This window comes from Chroicocephalus ridibundus, chromosome 2 (assembly GCF_963924245.1).
Source record: "Chroicocephalus ridibundus chromosome 2, bChrRid1.1, whole genome shotgun sequence".
Taxonomy (NCBI): Eukaryota; Metazoa; Chordata; class Aves; order Charadriiformes; family Laridae; genus Chroicocephalus; species Chroicocephalus ridibundus.
The window spans coordinates 48,934,385-48,952,780 of NC_086285.1; the positions used below are offsets into that span (position 1 = coordinate 48,934,385).

The 18,396-nt window shown below is 48.9% G+C and overlaps 1 protein-coding gene and 1 long non-coding RNA gene across 2 annotated transcripts; both read right to left on the minus strand.

Moving 5' to 3' along the window:
- Positions 1-463: 463 nt before the first annotated feature.
- CLEC3B (C-type lectin domain family 3 member B) lies at positions 464-8,560 on the minus strand. The gene is made up of 3 exons (XM_063325361.1): positions 8,277-8,560; positions 3,033-3,131; positions 464-1,691 (listed from the first exon to the last, which is right to left on the minus strand). The coding sequence occupies exons 1-3, from the start codon at positions 8,380-8,382 to the stop codon at positions 1,291-1,293; spliced, it is 606 nt and encodes a 201-aa protein (XP_063181431.1). The 5' UTR covers positions 8,383-8,560; the 3' UTR covers positions 464-1,290.
- A 1,792-nt stretch (positions 8,561-10,352) lies between these two features.
- Positions 10,353-15,259, minus strand: LOC134511447 (uncharacterized). The gene is made up of 3 exons (XR_010069882.1): positions 14,984-15,259; positions 14,207-14,336; positions 10,353-14,124 (listed from the first exon to the last, which is right to left on the minus strand). It is a non-coding gene; the product is annotated as an uncharacterized LOC134511447 (long non-coding RNA).
- Positions 15,260-18,396: the final 3,137 nt, after the last annotated feature.

Below are 18,396 nucleotides of genomic sequence, written 5' to 3' on the forward strand. Positions count from 1 at the left end.
CAGCCAACAGCCAGCAAGGCTTTGTTAAGCTGTCGGGGTGGCCTGTACCTCTTTCCCATCATTGCTGTTTATTTCAGTTTCACTTTTTTCTTCAACCCTTTTCTCAGCAAAAAAAAATAAAATACTGAGGCCAGCCCTTCGTCTGGGCATGACTTCATTGGCGCAAACAGTGCTCAGCAGATTTATGTTTGCTGAGGACTGTGCCTGGACCAAAAAGGGTTTCAGCTGTGTTTCCATCACTTAAACAGGTTGTATGATTTCTAAAGCTGCTAAAGTGAGTCGTCTTGGGGTTTGTTTTAAATGGGCTTGTCTTTTATCCCTAATAGCATTACATTTCTATTATTTACCTAATACTTTCATCTTCTGTTTCCAAAAGTACATTTGACTGACTATGCTGTAAGTCATCACTGCTTCCCCCATAATGCTGGAGCATAAATAAAGCTTCTGATGGGATATTTTAAAAAAAAAAAAAAAAAAAAAAAAAAAAAAAGATCTGGCAGTGGGAGAGCTAGACCCGCTGAAATCATTGAAACTGGCTTCTGATTGATGAGAAAAGGACCAACAAAACAGGGCATGCTTCTGGAAAGGGCTCCCTCCTTCCCAGTACGTCAACCCATGCCTGTAACTTCCTAGTTCATTCATGCACATGGTTGGATGAGCTGGACAACCCATTGAGCAGCAGGTCCTCAGCCAATAAGCCCAACTGTGTCTCTCAATGCAAAGCAGGAGCAACTGCCTCTGCTCGTCGAGGCAGGACCTCGATCCCCAGGAGCCTGAACGGGGGAGCTGTGAGGCACGAGAAGCTCAGTCCCGTGTCCCTCACTATCAGGGCTTACTGGGAAGAGAAACAGGAGAAGAAAGTGGGAACTAGCTATGCTGGTGTCCCAACAAAACTCAGCAAGATGGGAAAGGACGTTGCAGAGCGACAGCCCCGGGCAACCGAGGTGGCTGTTTGCCAGGCTGGACTGCTGCACTGGTTCTTTGCCAAAACAACTGAGCCGTCCTAATAAATTCCCTGTGTAAAAAAATATATCTATGAATCGTGCCTTGGTAGGAACAATGCAGCTGCTAATGGGGCTGGATGTGGCCAAACGAAATGCTCTAACGCTCTCTAATCCGATACCGAGCCGTGACGACTTTCTTTGCGAAGAGTGACGCTACTTGAACGTGTGCGCGCGTGCATGCGTACGTACATGTGCACATACACATACCTATAGCTTTATAATCCTGCTGCCAAAGGGGGAAGACCCGGGCTGCGGGCGGAGGGGGGGGGGACCCCCACCGCCGCCGCTACACGATCATGAACTGGCAGACGTAGGGCAGCTGGTCTTTGCACTTCTTGTCGAACCACTTGCCGACGGCGGCCCCCGACAAGGCTGCGCAGTTTTCCAGCTTGCCGCCGTCGGGCTGGGTAGTGATTTCAGTCTCCCAGTTCTTGTAGCGGACGGGGCCGCCCGTCATGTCGACCCACTTGCCCTCCGCCGCCATGTCGTTGAGGCCCAGCCATATCTCCGCCTCGGAGCCGATGCTCTTGCGCATGTAGTCGTAGAGGGCATCGTTCTCCTCCCCGCCCTGGGGGGTGCTGAGCGTGCCGCCCTGCGAGATGCAGTTTTCGCTGGCCTCGTGGTACGTCTTCCTCTCCGAAAACGCGAGAAAGCATTTTAGGTGAATTTTGGTGCCTTTCAGGCAAACTGAGAGGTGGCCACACGAACAGAACAAAAAGAAAGGGAATTGGGTTTACAAACAGCGCCCAGGAAGAGGCAGCAGCAGCAAACGCAGTGGCCAAATTACAAGATTTATTTCTTAGGCTGTGCAGGGACTCTTGGCAGCACGGGAGTCCCAGGGGCCCTTTCCCTCCTACGCAGGGGATGGCTGCGGGAAAGTGACCTCCCTGTCCAGAAACCGTCAGGAAAAATGGACTTTGAGGTGACCCCGTAACCTTCCTGATCTCCGCCACTGCCGGAGCAGAGGCACAGCGTGGTCCTCCCGCCCCTTCCCCTGGCCTCGCTCTTCCCCAGCTGCTGCTACGCTTTCTCTGACGAGTTTGTCGGAGGGAAGGTTTGTGATGGGCGCTGCCGGGCGTTGGAGTGTTTTGGAAAAAAGTCTGCAATTTCAGTTCAATCATCTTAATTATGCAAGCATGATAAAAGCGTCCTTTTTAATAGGCTTTGATCAGAAGTGTTGTGCTTGCATAGCTTGGGGTCTTCAGAGGAAATTTCTAGTTGCCTCTGATTTTATTGTTAACACTAGCAATTTATTTTATTTTTTTTTAAGCTCTAAACCCTAAGAGTGCAGGGTACTGTAGCCAAACAATAACTAATCAGAGCCACGCATTAATACCCAAACCAATGAATGTGAGCTTGGAACTAAAGCCTTGATTTTGCTTGTGTTCCTTTTCTTTAAAGTAGAAAATTCTCCTTAACTTGCATTTTCAGCTCATTTCTGTTTCATGTTCTGCAAATCACTTCCCTATTGATGTCAGTGGAGTTTGCACAGAACAGCCGTGCAGCGCGGATGGAAGATGGACATTTTAGGACTGCCCTCTGTACGTGTTCAATGAAGCATGGTGGGACTGACCTCCATGAGGTTCCCTGGGCAATACCGTGGTATGTATAAGAGACCAGGTCACCATGTCACTGGGGTTCAGACAAAGGAGTAAGCTACATTTGACTGAAGTAGAGACTAATCCACTACCCATCCCTCTGATTCATAAAGGAAAATGAACATCTGGGTTAGTGTCATAGAATTATCCACAGCTTTACAAACGGCAAGCTTTAGCACATAAAGGCCGGGGGGCGGGGCATATGCTGCACAACTCATGTCATTAACCGCTTGAGGAGCTTCATCTGCCTGGAGGAATTGCAGTAAGCCCACGCTTTGCTTTGAGCCCCCCAACCTCTCTCCCTGTGATGGACGCCTTGTCGCAGGGCGCTTGGGCATCTCTTGTTAAAGGGTGTGGAGCAATTGTAGCTGCTTTATAAGCAGCTCCTCTCTCTAAGCACAAGCCATGCCTTCTTTAGCAAGTCCTTTACCTGTCTGGAGTGCTTGCTTTTCCTTCAGTAGAGCAACCTCCTGCGAGATGTTGTCAATCATGGCCTTCAGGTCTTCGATCATTTTGAGGTTCACACCATCTGTTGGGGAAACCAAGGGAGGAGCATAAACATCAACTGCATCCCCCAGGGAAGCAGCCGAAGTCATTCCTATCATCAAAACTCCCTGCTTCTCTGCCCTCGGAGAAAGACGCTCAGAAGGGATCTGCAAAGTCAACACCTGCCCCCTCGCACATCCGTCAGAGCGAGCGTATGCTCGCTAGCCTGGTCCCACCAGCAACCCAGTATTCCCAGTTTGGGTTTCAGGGTTTTGCACCCTGTGGGGCTTCGTGGGGTGGCAGTCTGCTCTTGGGCTGCTGCTGCAGTGATGGGGTGGGAGTCGCAGACATGAGCATCGCAAGGTGCAGGCTTGTCTCTGGAGCCCCTATGTAGGGAACTCACTTGGGGTGGTGCTGCACTGAGGTCAAGTTCCCAAAAATGCAATGCTTCTGCCCTTCCTGAGCAGGAGTTCTGCCACATACGAGTGTTTTGTAGGAAACTTAAAGCTACTGCTGAATAGAATTTATTGGGTTTTTGTTGTTTTTTTTTTAAACTCAAAAATGTGCCCCCTCTCTCTCTATTCACAGCGCACCCTCCTGGCTTTCCTTAAAAACCCTAACGCATGATTTTCTCTGTATGCACCCCTTGCTGTGGCACGTTAGTCTGCTCTCATGGGTGCATTGGCAGGAAAGGGCTTTGCTCGGCAGGATGATGCTCAGCTGGAAGGGCTGCAGTACCTCCAATAGATCTGCTCTTGCATCACCAGCCACCCCATCCGTCAGCCCACCAACCACACCATCCCTGAGATCATCACAGCTGCCTCTGCCATCAGCACCCCCAGTGCAGGTACCCAAAAACTGTCCAGAGCTGCTCTGCTGCCATGAGAAGACACCTCCTTGGCCAGGGAGTAGGTTGCAGCCTCCTACTAAAGCCTACATCCTGCTAGGTATGTCACTTCTGCAACAGCTCCAACCAACTATTAATTAGTGCTTGGATTTCTCCCGTCTAGGAGCAAAAGGACTGCTGTGTCTTGGATGTGGTGGGAGATTGGATGTTGAAGTGTTTGCATTCATTACGCTATCTCTGCTGCTCCTATTGCTCTACCTCGCCTGGCATAAGCATCTGGTAGTCCTCATGGGGTGAAAGGAAAGGGGGCAGTTTGTCCATGAACACAGTAGGATGGGCTTCCTCGAGGGCCAAGGAGGTGGGGAAGCCGAGGCACCAAGCCAGGTGAGTGGAGGAGCTGCTTGGATACGGACCAAAACCACCAGCCCAAAGATTACATGGTGCCATGAATATGAAAAGCCAGACACATCAGGAGGAGGGCATTAAGCTGCTTAACTAATTGCTCAATTAACTTTAATGGGTTCACTTAATACTGAGGCACTAGTTACTATTTTGGTGCCTTTGATGAAAACACTTTGTGGAAAACATCTAATTATTGCCTTCTTTTTTTTTCCTGCAAGCCTCTCTTGCAGCAGAACAAATGTCCCTTAGGTTTAAGTAACATCCAAGGGCCGTGGCAGGACACTGCCAATGCGTCTTGCTGGGGCAGCACCTTACCTTGTTCTAACTGGGTTTGCTGGTGGGTTCCCGTCTAGAGGGTCCCCGTCACCCAAGGTGGACACGTCTCCTTGATGACCACCTACGCATCCTGTCCCTTTTCACCGCCTATTTTCCAAGCCCTGGGCCACAAGATGTTCCTGCAGCAGCACGTTCACCAGGACGTCAGAGGGAGAACCGGGAGTGGTTAAGTTGCACTTCAGTTACAAAGCAGGTACCGCAAGTACATCAACAAACATCCAGTTTTCTGTTCTCTTGCCAGAGGTTTTTGTCTCTGTGCTGTTATTTCCTCAAGACTCACCTCCAGAAGCCTGTGATCAAGGCTAGTTCCTCTGCACTTCATTTCGATTAATTAACTATCCCTCTATGAAATTTGGATCTATATCTGGGTTGCTTAGCTTTGCCTGGGGAGGCACCATCCGGTTTATTCCTATCTGAACAGGTTTCTGTCCCCCGGCAGGGCGAGCATCGCTCTGGTTGGCAACGTCTGTCACCAAACCTCCCTGGCCATTGGTGTTTCTTCTGACACCAGGTATTTATTTCCCTGAATGTCCCAGCTGGAAATGTCGGGTCCCATATTGCAGCCCGTCCCTGGATCAGAGGAAGGGACCAAACACACGCGCAATGGGTTTACATAGAATCATAGAATGTGTTGGGTGGGAAGGGACCCTTAAAGGTCATCTAGTCCAACCCCCCTGCAGTAAGCAGGGACATCTTTAACTAGATCAGGTTGCTCAGAGCCTCATCGAGCCTGGCCTTGAATGCCTCCAGGGATGGGGCCTCCACCACCTCTCTGGGCAACCTGTTAAAAAATAATGCTTGCAACAAGTAGACGGAACTGCACTTTGAAACTAGTACACATTGATGGGGATTCAGCTACAGCAGTTCCAGGCAGGTAATATTCAGATTTGTGTAACATTACACTTTCTTTTTTTTTTTTTTTCTTTTTTTTAAGACATCAGACAAGGCTTTTGTGGATGATTTAGTCACATTTGCTTATTCTATTAAAATTTCTGTGTTTTACAAAGTTTCCTTTAAACAGGATTAAAAAAGGACAACTTCTAACAACTTAGCAGGAAAAAGACATTTTCAATGCATCAATGTAAACGTTCACAGGCACTTTCTGGGAAAAGCACCCAGATTCCAAGATTACACGGGAATTTTGGTGCCCACGTCAGCCCCTGCCCGCTGATTTAAGCATCCGGATTCTGGTTGCTGGCTTCAATTACCTTAAAAATACACTTGAGAGCTATGCAAAGATGCTCCCTCCCGTGCCCCCAGCACCCCGCCACGCTGTGACCAAGGGCAGCCCCCCCAGGGCTGGCAGGTCCCCAGCCTAGAGTCCCCGGGGCAGGGGTGCCATTGCCCACCGTGGCTCCCACCTCCCCTGGGCACCCTGCTGGGTGAGACCCCCGTGGCTGCCTGAGCAGGGCAAATCCCATCTGCCCCCCACCCCAAGACATGGGGGTTTGGAGAGAGTTTGCTGAACCACTGCATCTGGTGGTGTCCCTGCCCAGGGCAGGGGGGTTGGAACTACATGATCTTTAAGGTCCCTTCCAACCCGAACCATTCCATGATTCTATCTGGGAAAATCACTGGGGAGCAATTTGAGGGAGGGGAAAAACCCAACAGCAGGCGAAGTGCATGTGCTAGCTCAGCGTTTTCTAAATGCTATGGTTTGGCTTCTTCATGTTGAAACAGCACCATTTTTGTTCTGAAGCAGATCCAAATGTAAGCAATAATTACAAAAAAAAAAGAAGAAAAAGCAAAACAAAAGAAAAAAAAACAAATAAAAGGGTAAAAAAGAGAAAAAGCTTGGCTCCAATCATCATTTTCTTTTCTAACATTCGTGGTTTGGCTCTGGAGATTAAAAAAAAAATAAATCCAGCCAAATACCCCAACCCTCCAGCGGCTTCACCCTGCCCAACCCTCCCCAGTGAAGGGCAGGGGGTGAGCCGGGATGGGGGCACTGGGGGCCTGGGATGGGGATGGGATGGGACCATCCTGCTGAGGACAGGAGCGGCTGAGCCCCAGCCCCTGTGGCGGATGGGCAGGCAGGCATGGACAGGGCGAGGGGCTGGGGGCGAAGAGGAGCCTCACAAGGGTTTTTTCAGTGCTTTCCTCCCTTTTTCACCACCCCCTGGCACTGATAAAAATCATAAAAATGTTAAACCAAGAAATGCTGGAAGTTTCCATTAAAAGCAGGGCAGCTGACCTGCCGCGGGGCTGGATGCAGGCAGCCAAAAAAATGCCAAGTTTGGGTGTTGTTTTTTTTTTTTCTTTTCCCCCCAGAAAACTTGACCTCTCCTTTGAATAGAAACCCCTGAAGCTCTCAGAAAAAAACCTGCCACCGGCTGTTTCAGATAGCTTGATTTTCAGGAAAAAAAAAGTTGAACTCCCCCCCTCCCCCCCGAAAAATCTCAGAGCCCAACTTTCCTGTCAAAGAGGTGATTTTTCTCCCACCTGTTTGTCACCAATGGGTTACAAACAGCGGTTCCGGCGACACGGAAAGAAAAATAAAATTTCTCCAAGAAACTCATCCTGGTACACCCAGTAAGTGCAATGCACGTATGTACCCTATACCAGCCCCAAGGGGTATTTTTGCTCAGCCATGGACCAGACATGTGGAATAAGCAGATAATACAGTGATTTCATAGAAAGATCTAATGGGGGAAAAAAATTTCTCAAGGATGGGATCTGATAAAAATAGCCACCGAGAGCAGCCCGGCCAAGTGAATTCCTGGGATGCTTCTTCCTCGCTCCCTGCTTGGTTCCAAGCGTCCGAGCGCCCGCCAGCAGTGGTCCAAGCCCACGCGACCGTGGCCGGACACGTGAGGCAGGTTCACACGCCGCCAGGCTCCTACACAAGCCGCCTCATTACCTGCCTTCTCCTCTAATTGATGTGCATTGTGTCAGAGACACGGGGGGGGGGAGGATGGGACAGTAGCAAAAAAAGGAGAAGAAAAGCAAAAAAAAAAAACCTAACCCCAAACCACTAAGGCAAAAAGACCTCAAGCACCTTTTCGTGTGTATTGCTCTCTGGTCAGCCTGAGTAGTCAGAGCTTGTGAATGGCTTGACGTACACCTGGGGCACGCGTTTCATAATGAAGGTCTGTGTTGATATTTAATAGCTTTTATATTGCTCCCGTTACCTGCCTGCTCTTGTCGCCAAATCTACAACAGCAGTCTGTCATCCGCCACTTACTCGCTTCTGAAAAAATGAATGAGCAGGGGGTATGGGGGTCACAGAAAGGGAGATTTTTTAGTAGAGGAAAGGTTTGGGGCGAACCTTAGAGGTAACGTAAAAAAACCACATTACCCTCTGAAAGTCAGAGCAAGCTGTCCCATCAAACTTATTCAAGGTAGTAACCTGTCAAAAGCATTTCAATTTCCTCACTATTTTACAGAAGGGCTACACAATCATTCCCACGGAGCGAGGCTGGCTGGGGGGGGGGCGGGGGGAAGACACTTTATTGGGGTGACATAAAGGGAAGACAAAGCTTTTTAGATGCTTTTTAAAAAGTTTCATTAAAGTACTGTTAAATGCCTAAATGACCGGGCTAATTGCATCCCCCTCAAGCCCCTCCAAGGTTTCCTCGCCAGGAAGGTGCCGCGGCTCCTTACCTTTCTTGGAAGCTGCCGGTTTTGGCCGGACTTTGCCGTTTTGCTGGCCGGAGACCTGGGTGAGGGAGAGGAGGCAGAGGAGCAGGCAGGCTCCCCGGAGCGCCATGCTGCTGCCGTCCGGCGCCGAGCGGAGGTGGAACGGCTTCGCTCTGCCTTCCAGACAGAACTTAACGCCGGCTTGGATCAGAAATGGCTGGCCCAGAAAGCCTCCCGCTGAGCCCCGGCCAGAGGCAGCCTCCCGTCCCCGGGGGGGGGCTCAGGCAGCTCCGGCCAAGGCTGAAACACATCCCAGCGGGTTTGCATTTCTTAGCAGGCTGCTTGTTTTTGTTTAAAAAAAAAAAAAAAAAAAAAAAAAAAGAAAGAAAAAAGAAAAGAAAAGAAAAGAAAAGAAAAAAGGAGGGAATGAATCTACTGAAAGTCTGCTAAGCTAAACATGAGGAAAGGCTGTGGAATGATTTCCTATGGATTTTAGCAAAATGCCACGGGTTTGATGTCACGCGTCAGCGACGACGATGTGAGGTGTGAAACAGAGTCGGGGTGACCGAGGGAGCCGAGAGGGGGTCCAGCCTGCCCAGGGGGGCCCCTCTGCGAGGCTGCCCAGGAGAGATGCTGCAAGCCCGGGCAACTGTGGAGGGAGCGTGTGGTGGACCCTGAACACTCCAGACCCCACCATGGCGTGGTGCAAGGCCCCGCATGGAGATCCCTGGTTTATCCCCACTGCAAAGGGCTGCTGCAATCCCCCGGAACAAGTGCAGCCATTTCTAGAGCAGTCCTTGCTCAAAGTGGAGCTCTTACACCTCAAAAAACACAGCTCCACCGAGGCCTCGGCAAGGTCGTCCTGCCACCATTGCCTCTCCAGGGCAGATGAGACTGGCGCCTCCTGCCCATCTCTTCCCAGCTCTGCATGGGGTCCCCTCTGGAGGGTGACCCTGGCAGCGGGGACGCCCGTTCCCCTGCCCAGGTGATGGGCAGAGCTAAGACGTGGCCGTCCCATGAGAGCCACATGTTTTATCCCCGGTGGCAATTTCTCATTTGCTCTTGGACAGCCACAGGCTGAGGGCAGCTTCCAATGCAATAGGTTTAGACCTCTATTTTTGGGGCCCCCCTTCCAAAAGGGGGTTGCTGGGCACAAGCAGTCCTGTGGACATGGCTGTGCCTTTGCTCTCGCCCAGCTGCCATGTTTAGGTTGCAGGATAAGGCTTTGGGCTGCTTTTCCTTGCAGTGGTGGCTGGGGACAGAGGGTGGCTCCCAGCCCTGGGCTCAAATCCCCAGTTCTGGGATAGCTTCAGCATAAATCACTCTCACCATGACGAGTCCCATCCTTGGGGGTGAGGACAAAGCTGTGTTGGCCATACTGTCCCCTATCCCTAGGACAATTTTGCAAGGACATAAGTGGTCAGGGCTGTTGGGACTGCCTGGCAGCAGCACGGCACTGAGACTTTGGAGGCACCTGGGTGGCACCATCCAGGGGAGCGAGAGTCCTTTTGTGGCAAATGCATCCCCCACCGCCAGACCATGTGGTGGCTTGATATGCTTTCATTTTTCCAAACGCACTTTTGTTTCTGTAGGACAGGAAGCTAAACAATGTCTCTGGAGGTTTCAACCAAACCAGAGGGCTGCTCAATTGTGTTGCTCTTCAACTGCTTCCACTGCCCTGGCTGGGAGCTGGAGGTATTTTGGCTCTGCCTCACCCCACAAGACAGTGGGAAAGAAGTCTCGGCCCCAGCCTCTACAGCCGTGTGTGTGTCCTGGAAGCCATCTGAAAGAGGGCCACATTTCAGCAGGCCTGGGCAAAAGCAGGGACAAAGAAGGCTGGGAGATGTTTGACCTGCTAATGCAGATGCCCTGCTAAGAGGAAAGCTGCCCTGCACCTACCTGGCGCTGGACCACTTCCCTTCCTCCTCTGGCACCTTTGAGAGTCAAAATCCACAGCTGCTCTTTGCACCTAAGAAACCTGGTACGCACCAGGGTCAATAATCCAAAGTATCTCATGGCCAGGTCTGTCAAAGCACGCGTTGATGCTTCACACCCACCCGTCAGGCTGAGTACTTGGGGGGTGGGGGGTGGGGTCTTCCCCAAGGCCACCCAAGGGGTTAGGTGACTGAAAAATACTTTGAAATTTGGGTCTTCACACAGTTTGGAGGACGTTCACGTATTTAGAATACCCCAGAGCTGTAAAGGATGACCGGGATGAGCTGGACTTGGGACAGGGGGGAACACATCCCATAGAAAGCTGTTTTTGCTGGGCCCCCCTCGCAGGATCCCAGTCTGACTTCAGCACAGCCCAGCTCCTTTAAGAGCAGTGCTGCTGCCTAAACCAAGACCACTGCCTCATTTTTCGGGTGCCACGGCTGTTCACCACAAGCAGGTGAGTCTCTCCTGCAGAAGGAACAAGAACCTTTCAACAAGCAGAGGAAATTTGTGTAGAGGAGAGGACGGGCAGGCATTTTGTAGAACAAAGTGCTCTGGGCTTTAACCTTAGATTTGGCTACCAAGCTTAAATCTTTTCTGAAAAATTAAGGCAAGATGCCACCCGGCACAATGTGAACCGCTGGAGTCGCAGGAGCATAAAAAGGTCTGAGATAAACAGGGGTGGGTCTGGAAAAAGAGCTGCTGTTGATTTAGTTTGGCCACAACTGTGTTACCCTGCTTCCCGCTTCTGCTGAATAAGGAAAACCCTGCCCTTTATATCCTACCTGAACAGAGCTCCCTTGTAGTCCAAGCCTTTGAAGCCAAGGAGGAACAGGTTTCATTTTCACTCTTCTTCACCACACACACTCAATCCCACTCTAATTTAAGCCAGAGAATATGTATTTTAGGGATTTACTGTTCTCCTGCCTGGGCTATCCCAAAATGGGATGGAGCACAAGAGATGCCAAACACCTACATACACATACACATTCCCTTCTCTTGACATTTGAGGAGCATTGACCTATCCAGAGTACTTTTGGTAACTCGGCACCTCCCAGTTTTCCTTGGCCCCAGATTTCCTAGCCTGCCTTTGCTTTGATTCATGTCCTGCCACGCTGGGGAAAAAAACAAACTGTTGTCTTTGCTGCTGCGTGTGAAACAGATGGCTCTGATGTGAAGTCTGACAGTGATTCCTAACCACAGGTTTCTGGGTGGCTGGGAGTGTTGCATTTGGTGGCTGTTTCGCCCGAGTGTTGCATTTCTCCGATTCCCCAGCTGAAACGAGGAGGGCAAGGCAGCTTTCCATTAGCTCCTGAAGGAGATGGCTGCAACCAAAGGGGCCTCTCCCAGCATCAGCCAGCATGTCCTATGGTGTCCTACAGTGTCCAGCATGTCCTATGCTGGCTGCCACCATCATTTTTCTTGAAAAAGAGAAAACCGAAATAAAGTAGACTTAAAAAAAAATTTGTCTCTGGCTGTAACACCTATTCACAGGGGGCTCTGCTCCTATTCTGCCCTATGTAGGCTGAAAAAAAATAAATCCTTGATATTGTAAAAGCTCATAAACCCCCATGAGCCCACCTGACAGAAGCGAGCTGAAGTGTTGCTGCAACAGGTCCAGAATGGAGATGCTATAGGGAAGGGCCACCTTTAGGCTTTTAAGCTGGAAGGCCCTTGTCCGTATGGAGCCCATTCCTTGCCTGGGCTCCTGCTGCTGTTCCAGTTAAATAACGGGGCTACCAATGGTCCTTTGTAAGCCGTCTTTTTTGGGCAGACATCATGCTTTTAAGATCCCGATGATTCACGCTTCTTATGTAAGGGAGGCGTGGGAGGTGGGTAGAGGTAATCCTTTTTACTAGATGAACTAACAGAACTGGAAGACAGCGGCGAGGTTTTGGCCATGCAAACCCTTCCCCTTCAGGGCTAAAAGGGAAGCAGCAAATGTCAGAGCTGAGGAGCAACAGCTGGGAGGCTCATCTGGCACATATAGCCCATCGGGAGCAGGCACCAGGGGAAAGAGAGCAACAGCTGATTCATTGAAGGGTTAATAAGAAGGAGAAAGGCTACAATCATGCCAAGAAACCAGGTTTTTGTCCATGATTTTTTTAGACCTGTACAATCATGGATTTTACTTCCCAGTATAAAGCACTTTACTCCCTGGTTTCAAGCCCGGCGTCCTGGTCAGACTGACAGTAGCTTCTGTTAGCTCTAAGGAGACTGGTTTGAGATGAAAAAGAGGGCAGAAGAATGTAGGCTTACGAAAACTGTCCCAGGGCCGCAGGGAAGTGGCCAGAAAAGTTTACGTGGCTTTGGGAAACCCAGTAAGTAGGCTGCGATGCTGAATTTGGAAGGCTTTCAGTTAGCAAAACAGTGGCTGGAATAAGCCCATGAAAGGAAGCTGGATGCTCCTGGCAACGATGCAGACCTGTGATTTTGTGCCCAGCGAGGCAAGGAAATGGGCAGCGAGATCAGAGGCTATTTTGATTCGACTCCTAGGAAATAAGCAGGTATCGCCAAGCCAAGAAATGAGGCAGCGCCACCGCACAATGGCTGGAAAGTGGAAGGGTGGACTAGATAACAGTATTCACACGGTTATTATCACGATAGGCAATTACCAGCCCTGGCTTTTCGAGGCTAAGTTAGCTGGTTCAAAGGCAGGCCACCAGAACGCCAAACGATTCTTGCTCTTTGCCTGCAGCCCCCGTCCTCCGGGAAGGCTCCTACGTCCCCTGCTGACAGCAGGAACGCAAAGGGGAGACCCAAAAGCGTCTTTACACATGGGGCCGTGCAGCTCGGTGGCTTGACCCACGGCTGGGGCAGCAGGCAGGGTCTCCTACCTCTGCTGCCTTCATCGAATCCACTCTGAAGGATCTGTGTCTCAGCAGCACCGCAGTAACCTCGAAGAGGAGTAAGAGAGAAACAGCAGTGGACAGTAAAAAACATGCTGCGAGGAAGCGGGGCTAACAGAAGAAAATCTCTGATATTAATTAGCCGCTGCCCGAACCCGTGCTGGCATCGCTCCTGATTCCCACCAGCATAAACATCAGAACAGGTTAGAATGGAAAGAGCCGAATCTATGGATCATTGTTTTTGAGACCGATGGAGAAGAAATGCGATAATAGTTCAGGAAAGGGCGGTTTTCATAAGGACAATGATGGGGAAAACCAAGGAGTCAGCACTTTGCCAAAACGTTATCCCCAGCACCAACATTAGGAAATTGGCTCGGAGCCTATGGAGGGAGCCTTCCCATCACATCCCATGGCAAGCACGGCTCACATCCCTACCCCACATTCACCAAGGGTCACAGGACAGAAGGATCTGTACTAAAGGAGTTCCTCAGGTCTTAAACCGGACCCGAATGTGGAGAACTTGAGTTGAAGTGCTATCAGCTGCTCAAAATCCTCCTGTTTCCAAAAGGAGCTGCACCAAAGGACTTACCCTCCCTTCTGCTTGGGGCATGCAGCTCCTGTGGGCTAGGGGTAAATCTGTCTGTCTTCACTGCTTTGCTTTTCTGCCCATCATCCACGTCCCTAAATCCAACCAGCCAAAGGAAAACTGTAGTCAAGTGTCTACATCTAACACCAAAACTCTGGGGAAATTCGTAATTGTGGAGGATCGCTGAGCAGGCTGCATGAAACCATCTCGGCATCAGCTCAAGTGAAGTCACCGTTGAAACTGAAGTCAGTATTTTAGGACTGGCAGGCAGAGAGCAGTTCTGCCAGTTTATAATCTTGTTGCATGTCATTCTCACCTTTGAAAGACTGGTTTGCTTTCCTATGGCTGTGGATGCTGAATTAGGGATTGTAAGAGGATTTCAACATCAGTCTTAGAAATGTCTTCATTTTTTCAATTTAGAGAAAAGGCTGCGTGATCAGACAGCAGGAAGAAAGCAATCCATGCCCTTGAAAAGCCTCATCGGATTAAAGTTGGCCTCTCTCTGGGGGAAAAGGAGAGAAGTAGGGCTTAAATCGTGACTTTTCAACCCATAGGTTTCCAACCCCAGAAATGCCCAAACTTACTGTTTGCCAAAACATAGGAGAATGCGTGGTGAAAGAGCTCCTCAGGGAGGGAGGGCCTGCAGGCAGGTGGCTGGTGGCTCCAACCACCTCCAACATCCAACTGGCTCAGCTGCCGTCCCCGCCATGCCAGCTGGGTGGAGGAGTTGTACGTCAGAAAGCGGCTGAGATTTAATTTCCTTTTTCCCCTACCAATGTATTAGCTAAGGGGCTGCAGCAACTATGATCTTCTCAGTCTCAATCAGGGAGATCAAATCTGATCTACAAATGTAGACCTGAAAACTCAGGGGTGCTGTGCTGCTGATCTTACCCTAATCTTGAGAACAGGATAGCAACAGAGATGCTCATAGAGCCCGTAAGACAACCACAGCCTTATTAAAAAGTGTTCCAGTCGATGAAATTGAGGTTGAAACCATCACCAGGGAGCCATTAACAGCAGCATGTTTGAGATCCTAACGTTGTTTTGCAGGAACAGCAAAAAGGTCTTTCTTACCGGATAGCTCAAAATGCAGCTGAATCAAGGGAAAAACGAGGCATCCCAGTCTCCCTGCGGGGAGATGGGTACCAAAGTGCCCTGCTGTGGCCGAGCACTATGACTGGGAGGCCAGGCTGGATGGGGCTTTGAGCAACCTGGTCTAGCGGGAGGTGTCCCCACCCATGGCAGTGGGGGGTTGGAACTAGATGATCTTTAAGGTCCCTTCCAACTCTAAACCTTCTGTGGTTCTACAAGGGAACAAGGCTCTGGGGTAAGGACTGGAGTGCTCTCCTCTCAGGTCTTACCAAGTCATGCTGACTTCATCCCCCGGCTCTGGGGCTCCATGGCTGCTTATTACAGGCAAAGTAAACCAGCACCACAGTGGGGCTGGAGAACACCCCTCTGCTGAGGAGGGAAGTGGCATCTGCTGGAGTTTAAAAGAAAAGTTGGAGGCAGTCCTAGCAGGTGGTGGTAAATCCCAGTTAATTCCTATTCACAGAGAAAATGCAGAAACTCCATGTAGATAATATCTACATCAAAACAAGGTGCTGAGTCCCTCAAAAAAAAAAAAAAAAAAAAAAAAAAAAAAAAAAAAAGAGTGAGCTATGGCTCCCACTAACTTGTCTTTACAACAGGCTGTGCTGAAGCAAGTTTTTATAAAGGCCAACTGCGGGTGGCATAGCCCCTCTGCTCCTCATTGCCTCAACCCCCGCCCACGGCGCAGAACAAGCTCCCCTTCTCCTCCCCAAACTACACAATTGCAATGTTGAACCGTTTCCGCAGTTGCAAAACGTTGGCTGATGGGATTCCTGGGCCAGGTAAATCTACTGTGCATCACCCTAAACGTAAATACAGATCTGGAGGAACACGAGAAGCAAATCAGCCAGGTCTACCGATCTACAGCCTTGCCCTCTCCCGCTTCACAGGGACTGTCCCTGTCAAACAGACCTTTAGGCTGGGATACACAGGGGAAGGAAAAAAAAAAGAAAGGTAAATTGTGGCTGGGTGTATTTTAGGTAACACAAGTAGAAGCCTAGCAGGAGTTGCTAGATTCCTCATCTCTAGTACACAGCTTTCAGTTTCTCAACACTCCCAGCAGAAGCAATTAATTTCTGGGACAAACAGAGAGCTATCCTGCTCCACAGATGTTTCCTCTTAGTTCTACTGGACTCGAGTCAATGAAAACGTGGCAATATCTGCACAGCAACACATGGAACTTTCCACCAGCCCAGATGGGAACAGGAGCAGTCTCAACTGAAGTCTCCATTAAAAATCTTAACTGCTATTTTTGTTTGGGATGGAAGGGAGGGGTTAAAGAGAGCCAAAAAAATAGAAATGGGCAGCACAGCCCTTAGCATGCCTGAGAACCACAATCTCAAAGATTACTTGGCAGACGTTGTATCAACCGAGAGAGCTTCTACCACTGTTGGAGCTTTGTTTATCCATTTGGGATACAAGTTGGTAGCAGCAAACCTCCACGGGCAGCTGAGACCAACTAGCGGGTGTGTAATACTTTTGGCCGGGCTCATTATTTATATCTCAGGGGTAGAAGCAGTCCCAGTCTGAACTGGGGCCCCACTCCACCCCACTGCTTTTCAATGCCAACGGATGGGAGGTAGGCAGTGTAGAAGGAATAGGACCCCCTGAAGACCCCCAATTCATTCCGTGTCTGCTTGCAGAGCTACAGAAGCCCTGGGGGAGGAGACGCATGGTCAGAGGGGGCACTGCAGATACTTACACCATGTTAATTTACACTTGCACTCTCAGAAAGTGCTTGGTAACAAGTATTTTGTGACTGGGGTAGCCATTTTTGTATACACAGCTGCTCCACAGGTTTCCCTGTGCTGTCAGCAGACACAGATGCTCAGGTAGCAAGAGTTTGGTTTTGAGCACATAGCCTAGACCTCAGATGGGCTAAATATCTGCCATCCTTAGTAAGAAGTGGAGAGGGAATGCAAATATATTCACTTCCACAAAGGTGTCAGTTAATACATTTGAAACACAGTGACGTTTCCTCCCCCTGCCCTGCAACACCCCCCGCTCCAGTTCTAATAACAATCAATTTATAATTAAAAGGATCTAGAGAGGGGACAAGAAGCATCTTAAATGATGTAACTTGCAAAACACTTGGAGATCCTTCAGCTGGGAGGCTATGTAGAAATACTCTATCATTACCATGTTACAAAATTCACCCTGGAAGTAACTCTGGGCAGCCTTTTGGTATCCAGCCACAAATCTGTAACAAAACAGGCAACAGCTATTCAGAGAACATCTGTGGTTTACAACTTGCAATCCTCATTGAGATCAACCATTTTCTGAAACATTAAACAATACATGACCAAACAAAACCTGCCTGTGTTAAGTCTCAGGTACTGTAAATGGTTTTTCTCCCTTCAGTTTTCTTTCTTTCTTTCTATATTCCTACAGGTAGCTTTGCGTGGCAAGGAATGGATCACAGCTACTGTAAAGCTGATGTCAGGTTAGTCTTTGCTTCACATAGTATAACTCTACTGGAGTGATTAAAGATGATACGTATAATCATTCTGACGTCCTGCCTGTATGACTATGTAGCACTATTGTGACGTACCTGACCCATTACTTAGGATGCTGAAAAAAATCTGACCTCTTCAAAATAGACATCTTGGGCAAATTTGGTAGGACAATTTTTTTTATTTTTTTTTTAAACCTGCCTGCTCATTATAGTAGTGGCTACACATACCTGAAATACACAGTAGTCCTGCAGTTACCTTGAATAATTATGTGAGTGAGCTCTAGGAAAAGGCCTGAAGAGATTTGGGGACCTTAATTACACCATATATTGAGCTGCAGTATGTTTTGTCCTATATCTACAGCCCTCCTTCAGCAAAAACCTTCCCCTTCTCCCCACCAAACATGTTCCAGACAAGAGAATGTTCTTAATCTGCTATTTGGAAATTAAAACAGGAAATGCAGGAAATGCTGCTTGAGTAAGAGCTAAATGATTCATGGATTAATGTAGTAACTTTTGCCATAATGTTTGTTCAAAAGGATCCTTCTAACACTTGTAGCTGGAATACCAACTTCCTGAGAATCAGCTTTTTCCTTAGACTTCTTCCATCTGTTGTCTCTTCCTATCCTGCCAAATAAACAGCTCTTACTCTTTGCTGGGCCAGCCAATGAAGGTAGGGAGGGAATCAACTGCTTTGAAGATCTGGTGATACAACTTGATTGCATCCCTTATCTGCCATCTTCTGTCTTTCCCTGTAAAGGATCGTTACTGACAGCCATTATGCCTTTCCAGCTAAATTATCAAACTCCTAAAAAATGAACTTATTTCCCTTCTACCTTAGCCATGCCCTTTCTCCTTATCCACCATGAGAGGTTTTGGCTAGGTTACTATTGGACCTGTTGGCAAACAGGATAGGCAGAGCTCTGGTAAGCAAAGAAATCTTGTTTTAAAATATGAATTAGAAACTTCGGACCATGTTGTATTTATAGTAAAATCTAACCACATTTTATTCAAAGAAAAGTAATTTAAAGGAAGAATTCCACAAAGTGCTGTTCTCATCTGGTTGGTGAACAAAAAAAAAAAAAAAAAATATTTCATGAGGCCCAAAACCTGGCTTGTGCTGCACTGAGGACATCCCCATATACACCCTTGAACACAGCAGCTGGTCTGCAGCAGTGGAACACATGCGAACAGAATTAAGCGGAACTTACACCAGTCACTCTTGAAAAC

What these genes read in the sequence shown, in the direction of transcription:
- CLEC3B (XM_063325361.1), bottom strand. Translation starts at nt 8,382, where the DNA reads ATGGCGCTCCGGGGAGCCTGCCTGCTCCTCTGCCTCCTCTCCCTCACC. An exon ending in ACCGGCAGCTTCCAAGAAAG is followed by an intron (nt 3,132 to 8,276) that starts GTAAGGAGCCGC and finishes TTTCCCCAACAG; the next exon opens with ATGGTGTGAACCTCAAAATG. An exon ending in AAAGCAAGCACTCCAGACAG is followed by an intron (nt 1,692 to 3,032) that starts GTAAAGGACTTG and finishes GCCACCTCTCAG; the next exon opens with TTTGCCTGAAAGGCACCAAA.